At 33.4% G+C, this 22,878-nt stretch overlaps 1 protein-coding gene across 4 annotated transcripts in view; it reads left to right on the top strand.

Moving 5' to 3' along the window:
• The window catches only part of fwe (Calcium channel fwe), an 81,402-nt gene that overhangs the window by 21,274 nt on the left and 37,250 nt on the right, over window positions 1-22,878 (top strand). For all 4 annotated transcript variants that reach the window (XM_069834480.1, XM_069834479.1, XM_069834478.1 and 1 more), the window contains exons 4-5: window positions 14,468-14,593; window positions 18,731-18,838. In XM_069834480.1, coding sequence (XP_069690581.1) covers window positions 14,468-14,593; window positions 18,731-18,838 — 234 coding nt within the window. The remainder of the gene's footprint in view (window positions 1-14,467; window positions 14,594-18,730; window positions 18,839-22,878) is intronic.

Below are 22,878 nucleotides of genomic sequence, written 5' to 3'. Positions count from 1 at the left end.
TTAATGGCAAGGAGTAATAGTTCAGGCAGTCTTTCTTGAATTTGAGTGCTTCTGAGATATGTGTGAATTCTTTTCATTGCAGAAAAAGCTCTCAGCAGAACTACTTGTAGCTGGAATGGTTAACAACAAGGCAAATAACTTTGTTACTTCCAACAGTGCAGAATTTAAACTAGTCTTTGTGAGATATTTATAGAGTGGAGAGGTATTAACCCTTATTTATTTCTGATGATGCATACATAACAGATTTAAGGACAGAATCATCAAAGTAACATCTGTAGGAAGTAATGAGAGATACATATGTACTTGGAAAAGCTTTTCAGTAAATTTCGAACTTGCTAAGGTCTATGAGAGATAGAAACTCAAGTTTTTCTATGATTGATTTGGTCATTCAGATTGCTAATATTATATATAGTATCTAAAATTTACAACTACAGCCTACAATAAGAAGCTGTTTTCTCATTATTTATAACAGAAATTCTTGCTCTTCTAGATTCAACGTCTTTGTTGCTTGATCTACATTAAAATTACTTTTCACAGTGTCACCATAAGTTGTTACATTTATCTTTCAGAAAGTTATTTTACTCTTCAACTTTTTTTGGGGTAGTATACGAATATCATTCATTTTTGTTGGCAGGATATCAAACAAAATGTTTGCCCTTGATAGAATTTCATCGCATAAGCAGAAAGTTAAAATCAAATTAAGAGTAGTACTGAAGCCTCTAGGATAGCACGTATTCTAGTTTCTCAATCACAGTTTTTACGGCCAATGACTATTGAATAAAAAAATTCTAACAACTTTCGGTTTATTTTCCTAGATAGTTTCAACTAGTTTCTGTGCTATTACGAGCTACTGGAGGTAGGCATTTGTTTTATTACAATTTATGATACACTGCTTTTCTTTTAGAAGTTTGAAAAAGGTTAAAAACCGGAAAGAATTTAAAAAACAACTTTACGTTCCTTAATGCATTTCACTGCCTGTTTTATAACCAAATTAAGCGTATGTGCTTAGGAGTGGACAAGAAATGCAGTTTAGATATTTCACCTTTATATACTTCTGAAACCCATTACAGAACAGCCATCATAAGTTGAGGCTACTAGTTTCTTGCCACAATCAAACTCCGAAATTAGTTCAATCAAATATGCTACTATTTCATTAGCAGATTGACTTCCACTCGCATAAATCAATTTTATGAAGTGTTCTCGAATTTCATCACAGATGATATAATGTAACACGAATGCTGTGACTTGTATATCATCAGTTGCTTTGGCTATAGTAGATCAGATACGAAAGACGCATCTCTCATATAGCATCAATTTAGCCATTTAGAATGTTGTGGGACATTCCAGCAAGCATAAGAACTTTCTAAGGGTTATGCAATTCCTCGTTATATTTAGTTCTGTGATGGAGAAGTTCTACATAATTCTGTCTCTGTTGTCTGAGACACTCCGAAATAGAAGTTCTTGTTCACTCAGAAAACTATAGCAGCTACTAAATAACTGACTACATCTGTGTTGCTCTTAACCTTTTTATAGTATTTGTCATGATTTATTTTGAATGCCACACTTAAGCATTCTTCAGTTCTAGTATTTCCAAACTTCTGCAAAACAATCTTAGAACTAGTATGTGTTACTGTAAGTTCATGTCGCTTTTTGAAACATAACTGTTTACATAACTAACTCTTTTATTTATCCATATATTAGCCTCATTTGAGACGAGAAGGCATGACTATAAAAAAACAATAGATTTCTTACAACTACAAAGTCTCTTGAATACCACTCTTGATGCACAGAAATTTCTATTTCTTTGATTGAATTTTTCACCATTGGAATAGGTCTTTCTTCTTCAATGATTTGTTTTTTCCAATTTTATTTTTTCTACTACCAAAAGACTGCTTTAATGACTGTTCTGTAATTTAGTTGCATTCATCCATTTTGTTTTCAAACTCCAGTGAACAAAGAGCAAATAATTAAATTATTTCTCGTATAGCTATCACGGAAGCAACAATAAAATCTTTAACATGACCACTCTTCTCACTGGCTGGCAAGTGGCTGGTGCAACTGCCAACTGCGCATGTATGGCTCTTAGCTAGCAACCATGGCCAGTTAATGAACAGACATTTGCTTGCACCAGGCAGTCCTGCTATACTACATTGTATGTCTCTAATGCAACACGTTAAGAAATATAAACAGTCATTATCATACGAGTTAAAATAACAATTTATATAACAATATACAAAATCAAATAAAAAATAAAGAGTAAATTTTGAAATTTTAGCGGTGCTAACACTGACATTTCTCTCTGCTATCCCTATATTTTTTCCTTAATGTTTTATCGCCTGCTTTTGAGTGATTGTAATCTTTTGTTATGTCATTCTTATTATATACCTATATAACAAAATATTCAATACTTTATATGAGATCATCAGTGTACTTTAGAAGTTAGCAAGTAGAATGTGTGCTTTGAAGCTGTGCAGCACTGAAGCATGGATTCGAATCCCACTTTGGTTATCTAGTTAAGTTTTTTTCGTAAGCTTTCCCCAGTTCTAAGACGAATGTCAGGAAAACCCATGGCAAATCCTCAGATACACATCTCCAAAATAGCATCCCACTATCACAAATTCCAACATTGCTAGATAACTGTTCAGTTGATATGTTATTAATTAACTGGTTAAATACTTTTATAGTAGAGTTATTTAATACTTTTCTTGTAGTAAATAGGATCTCTACGGAAATCTTGTCATTTTCAATTAGTCCAATTTTCCTGCTATTTAGCAATAGTTTTAACACATCTGCACCTCTTTATAAATATGAGTAAGTATGTTTAATGTATGGAGCTAGTAAAATGTTTCCCTTTTTATTATTTTATAATAAATTATAAATCTTAATAATTTTCTTTTCTGACATCTTCTTTTTTTCCCCGAAACTCATGTTAGTATTTCTTTATGTGTGTCAAAGTACCTCAACTGGCTTGGTTATTTATCTTACGTTGATTTGTCTATATTATTCTTGTTCTTATCTTAATAACTATTAAAAAATTGCTCCCTTAATATTAATTTCATATTCACTAACCATTAATATGTTCATATGAACCATTATTTTAATATCAGTTATTATTGGATCTATTGGTGGATTAAATCAAATTTCGATCCGAAACATTCTAACATATTCTTCAATTAGCATTGTGAATATTTATTATATTTACACTAATTTTCCTTAAATGTATTAATTTTAAATAGTGATGTTGCATTTTGATTATGAATAATTAATTTAACTTTTTAACTAAGTTGAAAACAATACAATTTCATTTTACACACATCAATTAAAATCATACAGTATATCATCTTATTGTGTTGATATTGTTGTGGTGCTGATACATTTTTTTATTTCCTTGTAAAATTCTTGCTAATAAATTAGTACTTTATAATTAATATACAGTAGACATACAACTATGAATGTAATGTTTTCATTTATCATCTTAAGTATTGCTGTAACAGCTTGTGTTATTATTTCATTGTCCACTTCATGGTATTTATTCAAATTTTCATAGGACTTCCCCCCCCCCCCACACTGATTTCATATGTTTATTGAGCTTGAAGAGAGAGAGTCGTATTCCTCACTCTACAGTGTTCATAATTTGTTATTTTCAGAGATGGGGTCATTCCATGAAAATGCGACATTTTCATGAAAAAGAAAAATCTCACGAATCCCTGCCTTTTATGTCGTTTTTTTCGTTATGATCCGAATTTTTTGAATCTGACAACACTGATTGTGTAACAATGCTTATGTGGGGGAAGAAGCATAAAGAAGTCCGTGATTTAATAGCGCGAAATCATCTATTAGAAATCACATATTGGAATGCACATTTAAAGCAAATACTGTAAATCATTACTTCTGTATATTAAATTCAATTAATAATGAAGTGTTGACCTTTGTTAATAATTATAATGCATAGAAACCGTAATACAATGATTATTTCGAGCTTGATTACAATTATTACAAAGAAAGTTTGAGAGTTTGTGTGTCACTCTCAAATGGACATTTATTTATATTTCTTTAAAACTATTTCATTTTTAATGTTTCATAAATGTAAAAATGAGACACATCACATAACAATCAACTTCTTATATGAACAACATTTTGATTTATACACACATTCTGCAAGAAAAACACGTGACACACATAACATAATGACACAATGTTCGTGTATCACTAAAGTTTATCCTCAAATCCACTTACAACTTTCGTTGTTATTGGAAGTCTTTATGCCTAAACTAATTAGCAGTGGGATTTAAAATACTTATCGTTGATTTAGATAATTGTCTGTGTGTGCACACGCACCTGTGCCTTTTTTTTTTTTTTTTCCAATGTACATATACTGTAGGTTAAACATTCTTGAAAATATGTATTCCATAATAATTGTTGTAAGGGGAAAAGGAACTGGCCATTATCTCCTGGCCTAGTTGCCTCATAAGTGGTGCCTTCTTGGTATCACTTGTGAGATTCACACCTGTCTTCGGACAGTTGACTAAACAACAACAGTTGTAAAAATATAATGTGTAGGGGATGTTCCATATGAAATCGGACAAAATTTAAGAAAATTTGACCTCACATTTAAAAAAAAGAAAGGTCTTCACTGGACAAGCCTAATGGTGGGTTAAAATATCCCCAACTAGTATTACTTCTCATTTTATATAGCATTAAATTTATCGTACTTTCGTAAAATTCTTAGTTTTGAAAGAACATTGCTCAGAGACATTTAGTGGTAGGATTTTCAACGGCATCTCTTTTTAAAGCAGACTCAGAGAGTAATATGACGACTTTGGAGGGATTTTTTAAAAATTCTTATTCACTTGACTAGGCAGATTTATTTATATTACTTTTTTTTTTTGTTGACGAAATAGCAAAAATAAAATAAAAATACGACAATATGGGTGACTTAATATAGAATAAAACACAATTTACAGACCCAAAATTTTCTTTGGGTAAGGGTACAAAATAAAATAAAGAAAAGAATTCTCATTGTGGATTTCTTTGCCGCGTGGCTCCATCCCATAGCAAGCTGAGCGTGTGCGTAGTTGGCCAACGTTAGCAGCTTGTAAGTTCCGTCATGCGAGTAGTTCACGCATTCGAAAACAACTCTAAATGGAATATGTATTTCTCTGAATATTAAAATAATTTTCTACAGATATTACATAATCACTACACTAACCTGTTACTGTTTACTGATGGTTACGACTGGTATAATTCTTACTTTTAAGGCAACACATAATCACTATCTTACCTTAACATACCAGTTTTTTTTTTTAATTTGCTGCAATGCAATAAAGGAAAAGTCTCAAACATTGGAATTGAATAACCATTGTCGTCTTGTAATAATACACACAGAAGATTGGCTAGTCCTAGTGGGTCACTATTTGTCTCTTTCCTTGTGTTGTGACAACACACCAGTTGTTTCAAGACCACTCAAGGCCAGCTGATAAGAATATTCTGGCTTCTCTCACATCTCCGCATGACGCTGCAGGGAGTGCGTATTTTTATAGCGAGATTTGAAATATTTATTTTAAGGTTTTTCATTTAAAAAGCTTTTAAAAAAAAATGGTATGTTTTTTGTCTCAACAATAACTAATATTACAATATTTTATATCTATATTTTTTTGGTGGTAACATGTTATAAATCACAAAAAAACAATGTATTCATAATTTCCATAAACAATAAAATATGTGTGTTATACTCCATCAATACACTTAAATGTGCACTACAAAATTAGGTATAGCTTAAGTTTTTATTTCGAAGCCAGACGTAATAGTATGCGTTGAAAGTAAGAATAAAATACAAAATATGCTAAATTTTAAGGAAATATCAGAAAAACTACTGAACTAAAGAAAGTCAAAATTTTTACATTTGCTAGTTCCCACATACTAAACCTCTGTAGGAATTTTCAGACAATTCTGACATGCCATGGTATTTCGTTGTCCGATTTCATATGGAATAGCCTGTAGGCCTAAAATTCGTATAAAACATTTAATTTATGCCTACGTTCGTATAAAATATTTATTTATTTTTTAATTCCTTGAATTAGAAACTTACAAAATTGGTTATGTTAATTTATTTTTATATAAAAACAAGCTTACACAGTACATATTTATGGTAAGTAGGTAGCCACCATACCAGGCCTATGTGTAAATGAATCGGGTATTGTGAAAAGGGTTCTAAGTCACCATTTCGGTAATTTTGAGTTAATTACATTTTCGTAATTCTTGAGGATAGCTCTGTGTTTCGGTGTTAAAAGGGACTTCAGTCGGCACTTCCGTAGTAGTGAAATGTATGCTACATGTATCATGTTGTGTGTAAGAAGGGACCTGAGTCAATGACTTAGGTATTTATTTACACTCCATGTTGGCCTCACTGGAAATTTCCATACATTGTCAACACTAGAAATTAGCTGTTTCATTCTTTATTTGCGGAGTGTGAAGATACAGTAGAAAGTATTGCGGTTACATAAGAAAAATTAAAGTTAATGAAGACCCTAATGTACTTCAGTTTCCTAAAAGGAAGAAAAGAATAAGACATGATGAATCCTAAAGAAAAATGTGATTAAAAAGACAAAATTATGTAGTGAAGAATATGTTGGGCATAGAGGAAAGCTTCATTGTGGTCGCACTTCACATTCTCCTTGCAACTAAGTTATACAATTTTCTTAACACAGTGTGTTCTCATTGTTATATTTGTGTTAAACATAATAACAAATGAATTATTAAATAATTAGAACAATTTTATTGCTTTTATTCAGATATAAATAAGAACCACAACATATCATATCATGGCCATTTTTACAGAACATTAATTTATAATAAGTCTGTGACCATAGCCACCTTAAAACGTAACATTCATGAAATGTTCTTTGTTTTTTATTTGTAAAATAGCTAAAGAGTACTCATTATTTTTCTTTCATAGACTACCAAAACTTCATTTTATCTCAAATAGATTTGCAATTTTTTGTCCATCTTTATGTCGAAAACTGTCCTGACCAAAACAAGAACTACATGGTTTCAAGAATTTGCCTCGCACTTACTGACACAGGACGCTTTAAAGTGATCAAGCAATTTTTCCCTATAAGGGGACACTTGTATAATCCTTGTGATTGGAACTTTGCCATAATCAAACGTTCTATTAGGAAATGTGATAGGATCTACACAGTAAAAGAAGTATGTGCCCTTGTTGTGAATTCCTACAAGAAATCACCTGCACCCTGACCATTGTGGATACAGATGATATTCTTGATTGTTCAAGCTGGTGGAGCAGATAATCTGTGTCACTTGAAACACAAGGCAGACTACATACAGAGAGGGTACCTTTCAACATTTCAACTTTTCACTACTTTGAGTACTCATCAGAAATGAAAGGAGTGATCAAAGCAAGTGACGGAATCAATACCTCAGCAAATATTCATTCATTTAGGCTGAAAAGATATGAAATTGTTGAGCTGCCATCTATGAAAACATATCTTACAGGGAAAGTACCAATAAAAGAAAGTAAAATCAAGGATTTGGGAAATGCTTTTGAGTATATTGCTCATGAATTTAAAGACTTTTATGATAATATTTTCTTGTGGTCAGCATCTCAATACATAACAGACTGGGATAACAAACTATGGAGATGATACTAATCCTCTCTACTCTCTAGGCTAAAAGATGTTTTTTTTTTTTTTTTTTTAAATTCTGTATTTGTTTTCAACATGATTATCTAAGCACAATAGTGTATTTCATGTATAATTTCCCTCAATAAATCAGAAGAGCATCATCATTCACTCAAAAGATTGTAAAAAGGTACCCAAGTCAACCATTTTCGAAACAGAATTTCTCCATTACGAAATTTGTTCATAAAACTAAGTGTTTTTATAGTTATCTCTACCACAAAAATTTTTGTCTTAAGTAGGCTACATGCATAATGAAATGAAACCCTTTTTTTTAATTATCTCGAAACTAGAAGAAAGTGACTTAATTCCCTTTTTACAATACCGGATTCAAATAAATTGGTGTATATACTTGCACATTAGGTAAATGGTACTAAATTTCTAGTATTAATTTAAAATAGTCTCATTTAATAACATTAATTAACTTACCTTAGATGTCATTTAGCAATTCTAAAAGATAGGCCTATTTTAATCTATATTAGTTGTTCTATTGATATCATAAATATTTATACATTTTGAATATTTTTATAGTATTTTCAAGAATTTTAAGTTAGATAAATTTAGTTTGAGTTAGCACAAAAATGAAATCAGCCCACTGGATCACTGACCTAACTTCTCCAGTTACTGTAAATGCTGCAGTAGGCCTACTCTACTACAAAAACAACGGGCAACAGTAATAGAACAATAAAGAAAGTAACTGCCTGGAAGGGATGGTGCAGTCACACATTTTAAGAATAGATATATGATGGCAACCGTGTCGAACAATAACTATCTGCATGCCATCCATTATGATTAACCTATGATGACATCAAATGTGCTATTGGTGCAGCTCAGTCGGTTAAGGCACTTACCTGCCGATCCAGAGTTGCGCTCGTGCACAGGTTCGATTCCCGCTTGGGTTGATTACCTGGTTGGGGTTTTTCCGAGGTTTTCCCCAACCGTAAGGCGAATGTCAGGTAATCTATGGCGAATCCCGGCCTCATCTCGCCAAATACCACTTCGCTATCACCAATCCCATTGACACTAAATAACCTAGTCATTGATACAATGGCGTTAAATGACCAAGTAAAAAAAAAAGAAATGTACAGGGGAAATTTCTCTCGAAATTATTCAAATCAACTTCACAAGGAGTTATACCTGAAAGCTCTATTTGCATAATACACGTCACTGTTCGTTAACAGTAAAACCACAATTTGTCACACAGAGTTTGTGTGCACTCAGTGTGGTTGCTTGATGGTTGTCAGCCCACTTTGAGGTCTGTGGATATAGAGGAAAAAATTGGTTTGGTGTCTGGTAGAGTTCCTGGTTGGTAGCTCAGTTGGTAGAGCATTGGTACATGTAACCAAAGGTCCCATGTTCGATACCCAGCCCAGGAACAATTTTTTCCTCGAAATTATGTACAGGGGAAGTTACAGAAGGTTGTGGTGGCGAAGAATTTAAAGTATCTGTGATATTCAAGGAAGGGAAGTACTACAAATGGCAGAAAAAGTGGACATATTGATGTATTCGTCACATGACATTACACAGGAAATATCATCATCAGACACCGGATTCTAGGGCAGATGCCTATTTTGTTTCTTTAGGAGAAAAGTAAAAATAATTATTAATATTTGTGTTTCATGGAAATTGAAAGGTATTCAAAGAGTTGTATAGTGCCCTAAAATGCCCTAAAACGGTTATTAGAGCCTAATTTGTTAATATTCGCCTAAAAATGCCTAACTCACTGTAAAGTTTCGCATTTTACTCTTACTTTTTATAATTTATACATGCATTCACTGCGAAATTTAAGGCATTTAAAAAGTGGAAAGTTTGCTTCACACCGGCCATGAAACCATTGATAAAGGAAACAAAATGTTTTGAATCTCACGACACTCGCAATAGATTTCACCGAATTTAACATGTTTGGAGGCATAAATGCCGACAAAGAACCAACCTTAGTTTTGAAGCAGGCAACAATCACAACATGTGCTGCTACCGATTCAGAGATATACTATACTATAAAAATGACTGTTTTCGGTCTGAAACCGATTAGCTGTACTGCCCTTCAGAGTGTCATAAAATCACAATTTTTGGAGAAAGAGTGTTTTTGAAATATTTATGAAAAGTCGTAAAACTGCGAATTAGTAGGGTAAACCGTTACAAAATATTTAAAAGAATGGCCCTCCTAGTGTTAACACTACCAGGAAATGCAACAATAAGTGGAACTTTGTATTTTTGTCCAATTGAATCTCAATAACAACGGTTCATTTGAATGCTCGTTAACAGTTGCTCTTTCCCTCACCTTATTTGTGTTGAGAAGTTTTGAGCGTAGGACGTTTTCCTGTGAAGTTTAACGCGATAATGCCGAAAAATATAAGTGCAAAATCTACATTGATCTGGCAATGGCTAACAGAATATTCAGAATTCACTTATGATGGAAAAATAATATTCTGCAAGATTTGTAGCAAACAGGTATGTAACAATAGTTGAAATATATAAATTCTATTAATTTTAATGAGTAGGCCTATAATATTTATACATTGACTGAGCTATCCTGAGGTATAATTCTTTTTAAGACCACTACACTTTAACCTTTTAAATTCCGATAGTTAAAGTATTTGCAGGTCATTAAAATTTTGATTGTTCGAACCCACTAACTTTGTGATAGAAATACGGCAATACAACAATTAGGATTTTATTTTAATTCAGTTTACTTTACATTTTTAGATTTCGCAAGAAAAGAAGTGCCACCTAAAGCAGCATGTGCAAGGAGCGGCTCATAAGGCTAAAGCTCAGCAGAAAAATCAACTGCAACAAACTTTACTAACACAGCTTACTTCATCCAATCTCAGCAGCAATTTCTATGCTGATTTAACCAGAGCGTTTGTTGCTGCTAACATTCCCTGGAATGCAATTGAAAATCCGGTTTTAAGACAGTTTTTACAAAAATACTGCAAACAAAATATCCCATCTGAGTCGACCCTAAGAAAAAATTACTTAGACAGAATATACAATGAAACTTTAGCTTCCATTCGGGAGGATATAGGTGATTCTTACATATGGGTCTCTGTGGATGAAACCTCAGATCCTATGAATAGGTATATAGCAAATATGGTAGTAGGAAAACTTAGTCCTGATGGACCTTCGATTCCACACCTCGTATGTGTTAAGGAACTTTCGAAAGTGAATAGCCAAGCCATTGCTTATTTTGTAAATAAAGGCCTACAGTCTTTATACTCAGGTAATATAGACGATTCTAAAGTTCTGTTGTTTTGTACTGATGCTGCCTCATACATGGTTGCTGCAGCTCCACTTCTTAAAACATTTTATCCTAACCTCACGCATGTAACCTGTCTAGCACATGGCCTTCACAGGGTTTCTGAAACAATCCGGAATGAATTTCCTCTTGTCAATTCGTTTATTTCTAACACAAAAAAATGTTTTTGTAAAGCCCCATCCAGGATTTCAATATTCAGAGAGAACTTTCCAGATATCCCACTCCCACCTCAGCCGGTTGTTATACGATGGGGAACCTGGATTCAGTCAGTGGTGTATTATTCTAAGTATTTTAAAGAAGTGGTCACAGTTATTGATAAATTACCTGAAACTGATAGTGCAGCGTGTGTGAAAGCAGTGAAAGATTGTCTGAATGACTCACGAGTGAAAAACGATATTGCCTACATAACATCAAACTTTTCTTTCATACCTGCAAGCATTGAACAATTAGAACGTGAAAACAATCTCTTTGTAGCCAAATAGCAATAGTAAAGGAAGCTCAAGTGAACATACATTCTGCTTTGGGCGAAACTGGGAAAAAAGTTAAAAATAAGTGGGACAACGTATTAAATAAGAATGTAGGATTTTCATTGTTGGAAAAAGTATCAAGAGTGATATCAGGGGAAAGTGTAAATGTTCCAGTAAGTATTGATGTTTCTATTGTACCTAATTTAAAATTTGCGCCTCTCACATCAGTTTCGGTTGAAAGAAGTTTTTCTGCTTTCAAAATGATTCTCAGTGACAAAAGGCAAAGGTTAACTGTGGAGAATTTAGAAAAAATTCTGGTGGTGTACTGTGCAGATAATTATAATAAAGTCTGAGCATGGAACTGAATTTCAATAACTTAAAATGAGTAATCTTGATATCAATAATCATTATTTCATTAATTTCAATATATTACATTTGTGCAGCTCTGTTTATAAATATAATATAGTATTCTTTTTTAATGTTTAAACATACTTTTTTGTGCGTATTTTAGTGTATAACTAAAAATTTCAGTGAAAGAAATAAGTATGATACCTTGATGTGCCTAAAATGCCTATTTTCATTAAAATAGAGCCTAATTTTACAAATTTTGAGCTTATTTTAGGCGCCTAAAACTGCAATTTTTAGTGCCTAAAAATCTGATGTCTAATCATCACATATGGGTGTAAACAACCGTGGATATTTTAAATCTGAAAGTGTATTTTAGTGTAATCAAGTGTTTTGTATAATAAGAACTGTAGGCATAGTTTTTGACAAGAAGTGTTGTATTATAGTGCATTTAAAACAATTAGTAACCAACATGACAGAAATGTTCATGTGTCATAACATATTTGCAATATTTTATTTGTTAGTGGCTGTTATTTTTTTTTTAAGTTTGTGATTTAGCAGTTACATGTACTACACAAGTGTCTTAATTGTTTGGAAAACAACTGAATGCATTTGTGTCATTTGACATAATAATATGAACATTTTTCATTTTGGTAATAAATTAAGTGGCAAGAAAATGTTCGTGTGTTACATCATATAATATTTCATATTTTTACATTATTTATTTTCGTTAAGAATTTGTGTTTATATTTAGGAATGCTTATGTTAAAAGACAATGTCTTTTTCATTAACTACTAAGTATTTAATTAAATATCCTGCGAAGTTCATAGTTACTTCGAAAATTTTATGTATGTCAATATGGAATGACCCAGGTATAGCATTCTTATTATCGTTCTTTCCAGCAGTAGCAAACCAAAAATTGAAAATTTTTATTTTAGTTATGCTGTATTATACTGTAGTATTAAAGTAGAGTCACCATTCGATAAAATGTCAAGGGAGAACATTTCGTGTGGAAGATGACTTAGGTCACAAAAGGACCTTTTTAAAATTACCGTTATTTACAGTATACAAGTTTGACCTAGAAAACAATATACACAATATAATGCAATGAATAATTATTCATCAGAAGATAGATTGAAAAAAAAATGAGAAAAAAGGTACAATTGAGATTACAGAATATACTTTCAAATTGGCAATATAATATGGCAGCAAAACCTAGATAAATAAAGGAGAATTGAAACATTAGAAATGGATCATTGAGGAACAGGATAAGAAATGAAGATATAGGTTCAGTGTAGAATTAACATCACAAATTCAGTGGCATCAAAGAAAGCAGCATGACCACGTAGAAAGTATGCTACCTGAATGCCTACCTTGACATGACAGTCTATATGTAGGGTATTATCCAAATGGAATACTAGACATGGGCTGCCTCCACAGAAGATGAAAACAGAAGTTTCAATAATTAAACAAAAATGGGTATTCTCAAAAACTATGCCTACAGTTCTTATTATACAAAATTTTCCTCTTCTGGCTGACCACTATGAGACTCAAACCAAACTGTAAGGTCCAGGATTACTTTGGATTTGCAGTTTGGTTTAAACAGAATTATATATCAAATATATTAAATGACACATACTATATACTTGTGTTTTTGTGGGAAAAAATTCTGCGAACTGACATACCGAGGGTCGTGTCTTATATCAACAGTACTGATTGGCACAATGAGTACAAACAAATATGTTCTGAGCTGTGTGGGCGCAAATATTCACCCGATAATGTTTATGAATGATTAAGGAATCATTCGTGGAAAACTATAACTAGTTCACTGTAGCTTGAGTATCAAAGAGTTGTCGACATTAACCTTTTGAATGGGACGAAAATTAATTAGATCTCGGTTAAGTAGTCCTTCAAGTTAATCTTCTGACTTACACTTGTCTGGACTCTGGAATTGTCACGCATATGTACTTCAGTCACCATCGCCATAGGAGTCACATATTTATCAGAGATGGCGATTTCTCGGAGCTGTGATTTTGGAACTACAGTCACAGTTGGAACCAGCAACAAACCTGTCACAGCGACAAAATCACAGATCTCGAAATCACATCCCATCACTAGTTTGGTCATACTTTTATGTGCAGTATTAATAATACAGGAATGTAACCTACCTGATAACCCTCTGTGTTTTTATTTGTATCGTTATCCCAGGTTTCAACTAATTTGTCTGGTGCTGGTGATAGAATATTGGTTGCCTATGTTATCTCTATAGATCAGTGTTCACTCACAAACAAATAGTATGTGATAGCAGGTGATTGTGATTGAGTAATAAGATGGGTCAGAATAAAATCATGCTACATCTTTTGGCGTGTTTTTTAATGTTCACAATTTCACTGTAATTTTATATGTATATTCCTTTACTTATTTATTCTTTGCAAGAATTTTAACTGAAAAATTTAGAAAATGCACCTGTTAACACATTGATGACTTTGGCTTCTACCACCAAACTTTCATTAAAAAAGTTACATCCTGAAATGTTGCAAAATGCTAAATTTTACCGTTAATGCTAAATCTGATTTCTAAAGTGCTAAATTTTTTATTTTCATTTGCTAAAATCTACTATTTCTACTCTACATTTTTACATACTTAATAATGTAATTTGTCATAATTGAGGAACATAACTAATTTATCATGATATTTGTTCACAGGGTAGCAGGTGCACTTGTGATTGTAATAGAAGCTCCATGCTGCTGTCTTTTTATTGATTTTGTGCAGAACTTCAGTGACTGGGTAGAGAAAAGACCTTATTGGAATAGAGCAGCTTTGTACTGCGTGTAAGTGATGTCTTTGTTTTCCAAGTGTGAATTTAACTTTAAATGAATTTTGTTGTGACATAGCTCATTTAGCTGGCCTCTACATTTTTTAATGCATTTTTTTAATAAGTGTAACTCTCGTTTGAATATTCTTTGTTTGAGAATAAGTATATTATCGGTTAAAAAGGTAAAAGGTAAAAAAATTGCTACCCGAAGAAAAAAGAGTAAAATTTGTCATTTTTATATTCTTGATACTATTGAATGTGTATTGATGTGTAGAAAATTAATTATTTCAAATTAACGAGTGTAAATGTGCCTTTTCTGTAATCTGCAGTACCATGGATTCAATATGTGTTTGAATGTTGAAGCAGTGTTCTAGAAAATTTTAAGAATTAATACAATTTTGCTCAGAGAGAGAAAGAGAAATACAATTTAAACCTTACAAAGTGGTAGAAGTGTAAAGTATAAGACATAAGAGTTCTTGCCACTGGAATCTCATAGTAATTGGTTTCTTCAGTCAGTAGAAGTGGTAACTTAAGCATTTAATTAGTACTGTTTTCTGATGAGGCGTGGTTTTATTTGCATGCATACATACATACATACATACATAAATGCGTGTTCTGCCCAAGGGCAGGTCTTCCACTGCAAACCCAGCATTCTCTAATCTTTCCTATTTTCTGCCTTCCTCTTAGTCTCCGCATATGATCCACTTATCTTAATGTCATCTATCATTTGATATCTTTTTCTGCCCCGAACTCTTCTCCTGTTCACCATTCCTTCCAGTGCATCCTTCAGTAAGCAGTTTCTCCTCAGCCAATGACCTAACCAATTCCTTTTTCTCTTTCTGATCAGTTTCAACATCATTCTTTCTTGACCTACTCCTTTCAACACAGCTTCGTTTTTTATTCTGTCTGTCCATTTCACATGCTCCAGTCTTCCCCATATCCACATTTCAAATGGTTCTATTTGCTTCTCTTCACTTCGCCGTGATGTCCATGTTTCTGTCCCATAGAATGCCATATTCCACACAAAGCACTTCACTAGTCTCTTACTTACTTACTTACAAATGGCTTTTAAGGAACCCGAAGGTTCATTGCCGCCCTCACATAAGCCCACCATCGGTCCCTATCCTGTGCAATATTAAGCCAGTCTCTATCATCATACCCCACCTCCCTCAAATCCATTTTAATATTATCCTCCCATCTACGTCTCGGCCTCCCTAAAGGTCTTTTTCCCTCCGGTCTCCCAACTAACACTCTATATGCATTTCTGGATTCGCCCATACGTGCTACATGCCCTGCCCATCTCAAACGTCTGGATTTCAAGTTCCTAATTATGTCAGGTGAAGAATACAATGCGTGCAGTTCTGCTTCACTAGTCTCTTCCTTAGTTTATTTGCATGGACGAGTTAATTTACAGAACAGTCGGTTTCTTATCTCCATTCTGCAATTGTATTGGTCAAATGAAAACCTGAGGCTGATTTACTATGTTATAACTCTTGTTGCACATGTTCAATAATTGAGGTGTCTAGTATCAAAACCGCACAAAATTAAAAAAAATGAGTTTTAATTATGAACTGAAAATAGTAGTGTATATCTGGTAAAGCAAGAATCGACTATGTCATCGTATTACAAAATCACTGATTATAGGGTTGTGCTACAAAACGGGTCAAGTCACTCAGCCAGTGAATTCAAAACCGGCCAAGTAAAGGAATGACATTGTTATCCTGCTGCCATGTTTTTGTTTTGAATTATGTATTGCTGGATTATGCAACAATGTTATCAAATCAGTAGGCAACATATTTGCCTATTCTCGAAATCATTTTGCGATGTTGACAACAAAAATTCTGAATTTTTCCATTATCGATAAACATCTTCCAGAGTTTTGCATTCATTATCAGAGATGATATTTGTTATGTACGAAGGATCTTTCATTGGATTAGCTGACTGGGGCAGCCTTAGAGGACACTCATCTTATCTGCTTTCTCTTTGTGGTTTTCTTCAGATGCAGTGATTAATTTTGAGGCATTTTGCAGGAAAATTGAACTACAAATCTACTTGTCTTCAATGGCCAGATTAAGCTTTATTACCTTTATGGTTCACCAGCAGATTAGCTTTTGGCTGATGAAATCTTGTCACGATAAGAACGATTACATTGCAAAAATCTTTACTCGAATTTCGACTCGTAAATGGTGGAACTCATTTCAGTCGTTGATTTGAGTTCTAATTACTGCAGTAGATAGCACTACCTACAGACAACCAAGGCATGACTCAACTCTGCGACCAAAGAAACTTGCTTCTTGGACTAGGCTTAGCAATATTGGTTAGGCTATTTTAATGTTTCAATAGGTTATAATTTATATTAGGTTTTTGGCTTCAAAATTTTTATATTATTATGATGTACCGAAGTACATATGATATTTCCGTGCAGAAATTCTGCGTCATCATATGATGAAAGATGAGTGGAACAGAGAAAAATTCTCTCCGGCATGGGATTTGAACCTGAGTTTTCAGCTCTATGTGCTGACACTCTATCCACTAAGCCACACCGGATTCCCATCCCGATGTCAGATTGAATCCTCTCAGTTTCTTCAAAATTTTTGTAACTTGGAGTGAAACACGTGCTTAGCAGATTTAATACTGTCACATAAATTCAGATCATTTTCCCAATTGTAGGCCATTCGTTTCTACCCCAGAACTGTGTTTATGGAAGGATTGAAAAAGAAGTTAAAAAGCGCGAGATCCTTAATCTCTAATGAATATAAACAATTATTATCTCACCATGGAACTGTGCATGGCTTGTAAATTTGATGATTGGAAATCTGATATTGCTGATGTAATGAAGCCCCCTTGTGATTGACATTTTATTTTAGTCAAGGCAAAAGGAATTATTAAGAAAACAAACAGAACACCATTTACTATCTTTGTAAGAGGTGAGCTATTCTACCACAGTGATACTGTGAAGTGTCAAAGCCTGTATAAAAGGAATAAATCGGTGGCTCAAATGAACTCTAACACAGTGAGTGAAAGAAATTTTCTTTCTATATCTAAAACCAAAGACATAAAAAATCTCTTGGAGAAACATTTTCGTCCAACATGGGAAGATCTCCTGTCATTGCAGTTTTACAAGGCCATAATCTTATCTGGTGTAAGAGCTTCCACTGGTCATGAGAGTTCCAGTACAGTTTCTGATGTCCCTGATGTCTTTCCCAGTGATTCATGTGAATTGCCAAATATTGTAATCTAAGTGAGGACTAGCTGAGAACTTAAAAAAATATTACTTATTGTGTGTAAATAGTATCTATCATAATACTGCAACTATAACTGATTATTTACTATTTGTATGTAAGTTTCTAATGTTGTATTTAAGTTTTAAGCAAATTGCGATTTTAGTGAAAGAAATCTACTGCAAACAGTAGGTCCATTCTTCTAAGTTTTATAAAGTTTTTTAGTAATATTTCAATAGTAATTTTAATGCTATACAGTATTATTATTATTATTATTATTATTATTATTATTATTATTATTATTATTATTATTATTATTATTATTGTCAGGTTAAGGTTTTCAAATGATCATAGAATCGTGGAAGCCACCGGCGTAGCTCAGTCGGTTAAGGCGCTTGCCTGCCGGTCTGAAGTTGCGTTCGGGCGCGGGTTCGATTCCCGCTTGGGCTGATTACCTGGTTGGGTTTTTTCCGAGGTTTTCCCCAATCGTAATGTGAATGCAAGGTAATCTATGGCGAATCCTCGGCCTCATCTCGCCAAATATCATCTCATTATCACCAATCTCATCGACGCTAAATAACCTCGTAGTTGATACAGCGTCGTTAAATAACCAAATAAAATAAAAAATAAAGAATCGTGGAATAGTAGTGCAGTGATTGTGAGATAGGTTTCCTCCAAGGAGTTCAGTTTCAACAGCCATCTCATTCTACTTCTACTTCATTATTGCTTCATCGTCTTATGTTATCTCTTTATCACTGTACAAATTATTAAATAAATGACTTCAAAAGAGTGAAAATAGATTTTAATTAAGAGAAGCTCTATACATATATTATATATCCAGCACCTGTATGTATACATATGTGCATTCTTATGGATGTGTATGTATAGTGAAGGAATATTTATTGCTGTTCTTTTTTATTTTTTTTTTTCAGTATTGCTCTACCAGCAATATTTCTCTGTCCTGGGCTTGGTAGTATATTTGGAAGTGGTTTAATCTTCACTACAGGTGTGATATATGGACTTATGGCCCTCGGAAGAAAGTAAGTAACTTTTGTGAACAGTATTTTAGATACATTTTATTTTCATGTTTTTACTGTTTACTGACTTTAATGTACTATTTATAAGTATTAAAGGGTTTCATTTTAACAGATATAGTTTACTGTAATGAAAATTTCATGACATTAAAATGAAAATTTTCGTTTGGTACAACAAAATTACGTATAGGCCTATATTTTATATACCAAAATGTAGCAATGATGGTCGTGGTAAAGTGGTACCCAGTAACAACAATAACAGCTATGAGAGCAATGAATGCTATGGTGAGGGTGGGAAGTAGTGTTTAGCTATGGTGGTGGTAGCAGCAATGGCTGTGGCATAAGTGATAGGGCCGATTGGATGGATGGATGGATGGATGGATGGATGATTGGATGGCGAGGAGGAAAATGGCTGGATGATACAAATGAAAGTTACTAATTTCATTGAATAAGAACTTCCTAGTGAAACGAAAATAGGGTTTGGTGTTGCTGTTATATTTATAATATTGTTGTCATTGTCATCTTTTTCTTTGTTAGATTCCGTATACCAAACCATATAGAATCATTTTTAGCAAAGACTGAGTAACATTCTTATAAATGCCTTGTGATATTATCGCATATCAAGCAGATTATTTGTTATAAGGGTTACGTTATTTTGGTAGGTAGATAAATACGTGAGGTACAACTACAACTGATATTGAATGTATAGAATATGTAAATTGTCAGATTGTCACTTGTTAGGGTTTTCACATTGCAATTATTTGTGCCATTTAATTTCTTATTTTTATCTATTATAGTAGAGGAGGCAAGACATGTCCTGTGACCTTATCACGCACCATGGCTATACCCCCAATGGATATGAAGGGGGAAAATAACTTTTGAGTCGGTAGATTCGTGTAATATTAACCAAACTGAAACAAACTTTGTTTCTGATCTCCCATCCTTTCCCCTCTCTCGTAGCTCACATGCCAGATTTCGTCTCTCGATCTATACTACTTCTGCTCTGTTACCACCGATATTATTACTACATCTACTATTACAACTACCTATCACTACTATGACCACGACTACCACAACAATAACCATTACAACTACTAATATTATGCAGAATGACATGCGGAATTGGTATTCGTAGGATCTGAGATTGAGTTATGAAGGCTGACAATTGTACACATCTCGTGGCATATCTTGAGTGATAGGGACCATTAGACTGGAAGTGGGTAGTACCTATTGCACTGATTTCCACATTGTTGCTACAACACATCAGTTGTATCACATTAGATGTGTGGTTAATGTTTTGGTTTGCTTTATATGAGCATCTTTTCTTACCTTAATTTTAATTTTTACTGACGCCATCCAGCTCTCAAGATATACCATGACTTGTGTAATCTAGGTTTATTATGGTTCTCTTTAAACTATTCAAGCAAATGTCATTGATTTATAAAATAGCGGACATTTGAGAAAATACTGGTAGAATATTTATATTGGTTATTTCACTAGATGTGTGGCACATAGATCCCATTTTATGTTGTGTCATGCAGACAGGTCATCGTTTCTATTGTGTTTTTCACAACAGTTGGATTTTTATCAACAAAAAGCATGTGTTTGAATATGATTAGTGTGTCAATTTTCAGTTTAGTCATTTCATACTTATCAATTTAATATACCGTACATTTCATAAATGTAAATTTCACGAACTTGTACTACTATAAATATGAGAACTCCATTTATAGTTTGAGAACGATTACAGCGACATGAAGGCAATGTGATATTGGCACTTAAGATCACCTATTTTCATTATCAGCTGATTCAACCTTCGGGAAGCAGCAGCACATGACCATCTAATTATTCTAATGCAATGGCTCACTAGAATATTAGGCAGAGAATTTCTTAGTGGACACCAGTGCCCCAGTGGCAGTCCATGACTTCTAATGTAAGGGAAGCAATTTTACGAAGGTTGCTAGATCATGGGTGCCCTGCCCCCATCCCAGTCTTTTCCATTTTTGAAGATAAACAGGCTTACTGCTACTTTTAATACTTTTATAGACATCTATTGGAATTTATTCATTTTGTTAGTTGGCATTTTAGTATTCAATATGATCTTTTCAGTTTATTCTTTAATATTAATTTGAATTGTAATTCCATCTGACAGGACACACTTAAAGAAATCTCTTTCTTACTTCAGAATCTAATGCTGCCATTCTTAAGTAGAATTTAAAAAAAGGAAATGCTGCCAAGAGTCACGGAAAAACTATTGCATTCTTTGATTGAGAGAGTACTAAATTAAACTGGTGTGCCAAATAGTGCACAAATATTGCCTCGGGATATCTATCTCTAACTCTCTAGAACATTAATTTCTCCTGATATTACAGCAGCACCATCATAATATTGTGCAACAATTTAGAACCACACTCATTTAGGGTATCAAATAAGTGCTCCATGAGAGCACTGGAAGTGTGGTTTCCGCTGACAACTGTAAAATCCAGAAATCGTTCAACAGTTTCTCCATCAGGAACGTAGGCGGAGAGAGAATCGTTTCTTTGGGGGGGGGGGGGGGGCAAAGTAAAACCATAGAATCCCCATATAACGGGTTATGGGGAAGCTCATTTACCTCCTCCCCCCATTATAGCTTGACCGTGGTACAGTACAATATATACAATATATCGGAATATGATCATTTAATAAAGGTATTTTCTGGGGCATGTTTCTACAGTGTTACATGCATATCCACGATGTTTCGGACTGAATTGTATAGGGCTTGAACTGTAGATCTACTACTGTACAAATTATAATAGGGCATAATTTAAAACAATCCCTCTCTTTTTTTCTCTCGTACAAAATAGTTTAATAGTTTATATTACTTGTCTAAGAACAATATGTGTAGACAAGGTCAGATAAGCCAAGAACAATTACAAAGAGACTGTACAATCAAAAAATTCTGTCAATGCATATACTGTACAGCAATAAAACTACCTAACAGTGCTAACAGAAACTTTTTTATATTAAGCTTTCCTGAAGATATCATGTGAAATGTAAACTCTAATTATTTTATCTAATCTCGTCTTTAAGTTTACACATTATACTGGGATCACTTTTCTTTTTTCTGCATTATTCTGCAGTATGTTATTCATATTTCTATGGCCTGAACACCTGCAGACTTCTAACACATGAATATAGGCTGTTACAAAGGAAACATTACAGTGCTTCCATTCCTCAAATGAGGTAAAGAAATTCTTATACATTCAGAAATTTAAAATAAATATTACAGTCCAGAAACATGATCTGAAGACATTAATTCGTCAATTTAAGCACAGAAACTTAATCATAAACAAAAGCAAAAAAGATCTTTTGAATTCAGTGTTTTCTAACGTTAATAAAATAACAGTTCAGACAAGTTTGGGGAGGGCAGTGCTGCCCCATGCCTCCCCCCCCCCCCCCCATAACTCCGCCTATGATCAGGAAGTGAGTATCTTATCACTGTTGATAGTAGAGAATGAAAAGATATATTACTGACCTCGTGTAATATTAGGGTAATTAATGGTGGAAGAGTTACTTCAGCTTTTATCTCGTTAAAAATGATAATGGCAACATTTTCAGTTGTCAATCTGAAAATGTTTTATAACCCTGAGAAGACTGTAGGTTTTTGAAGATAACTATCTAGAGCATCATCATACTTTCTTAACAATGAAATCAATTCAGTATAATCCCCTCTGTTTGCAAAGGTTTCATCTTTATTTCTAAAAAAAAGTTCCCGAGTGTCCAAGAAGATAGCAATATGAATCAAATGCCGTACCACTTTCCTATTGTTTTTCATGGTCTCTTACTTAATATGCTGGTCTAATTTTATTGTAAGTTTACTCTGGTTGTACCAAATGTTGTTAGATAGATTGTAAATGTATATAGTTTTGTGATTTTTTATGTCTTGTGGCTTTTGACAAATTGTTCATATCATGGAACCCAGAATCGTTCCAAGTGCCTTTCTCATTAGAAAATAAAATAAAAGACCAACAGAATAATTTTGGCATTTTTTGCATTCACATAACCAG

Source organism: Periplaneta americana, chromosome 9 (genome assembly GCF_040183065.1).
Source record: "Periplaneta americana isolate PAMFEO1 chromosome 9, P.americana_PAMFEO1_priV1, whole genome shotgun sequence".
NCBI classification, from domain to species: Eukaryota; Metazoa; Arthropoda; class Insecta; order Blattodea; family Blattidae; genus Periplaneta; species Periplaneta americana.
The sequence above is the reverse complement of the archived record's forward strand: the minus strand, read 5'-3'. Positions and strand labels throughout refer to the sequence as shown.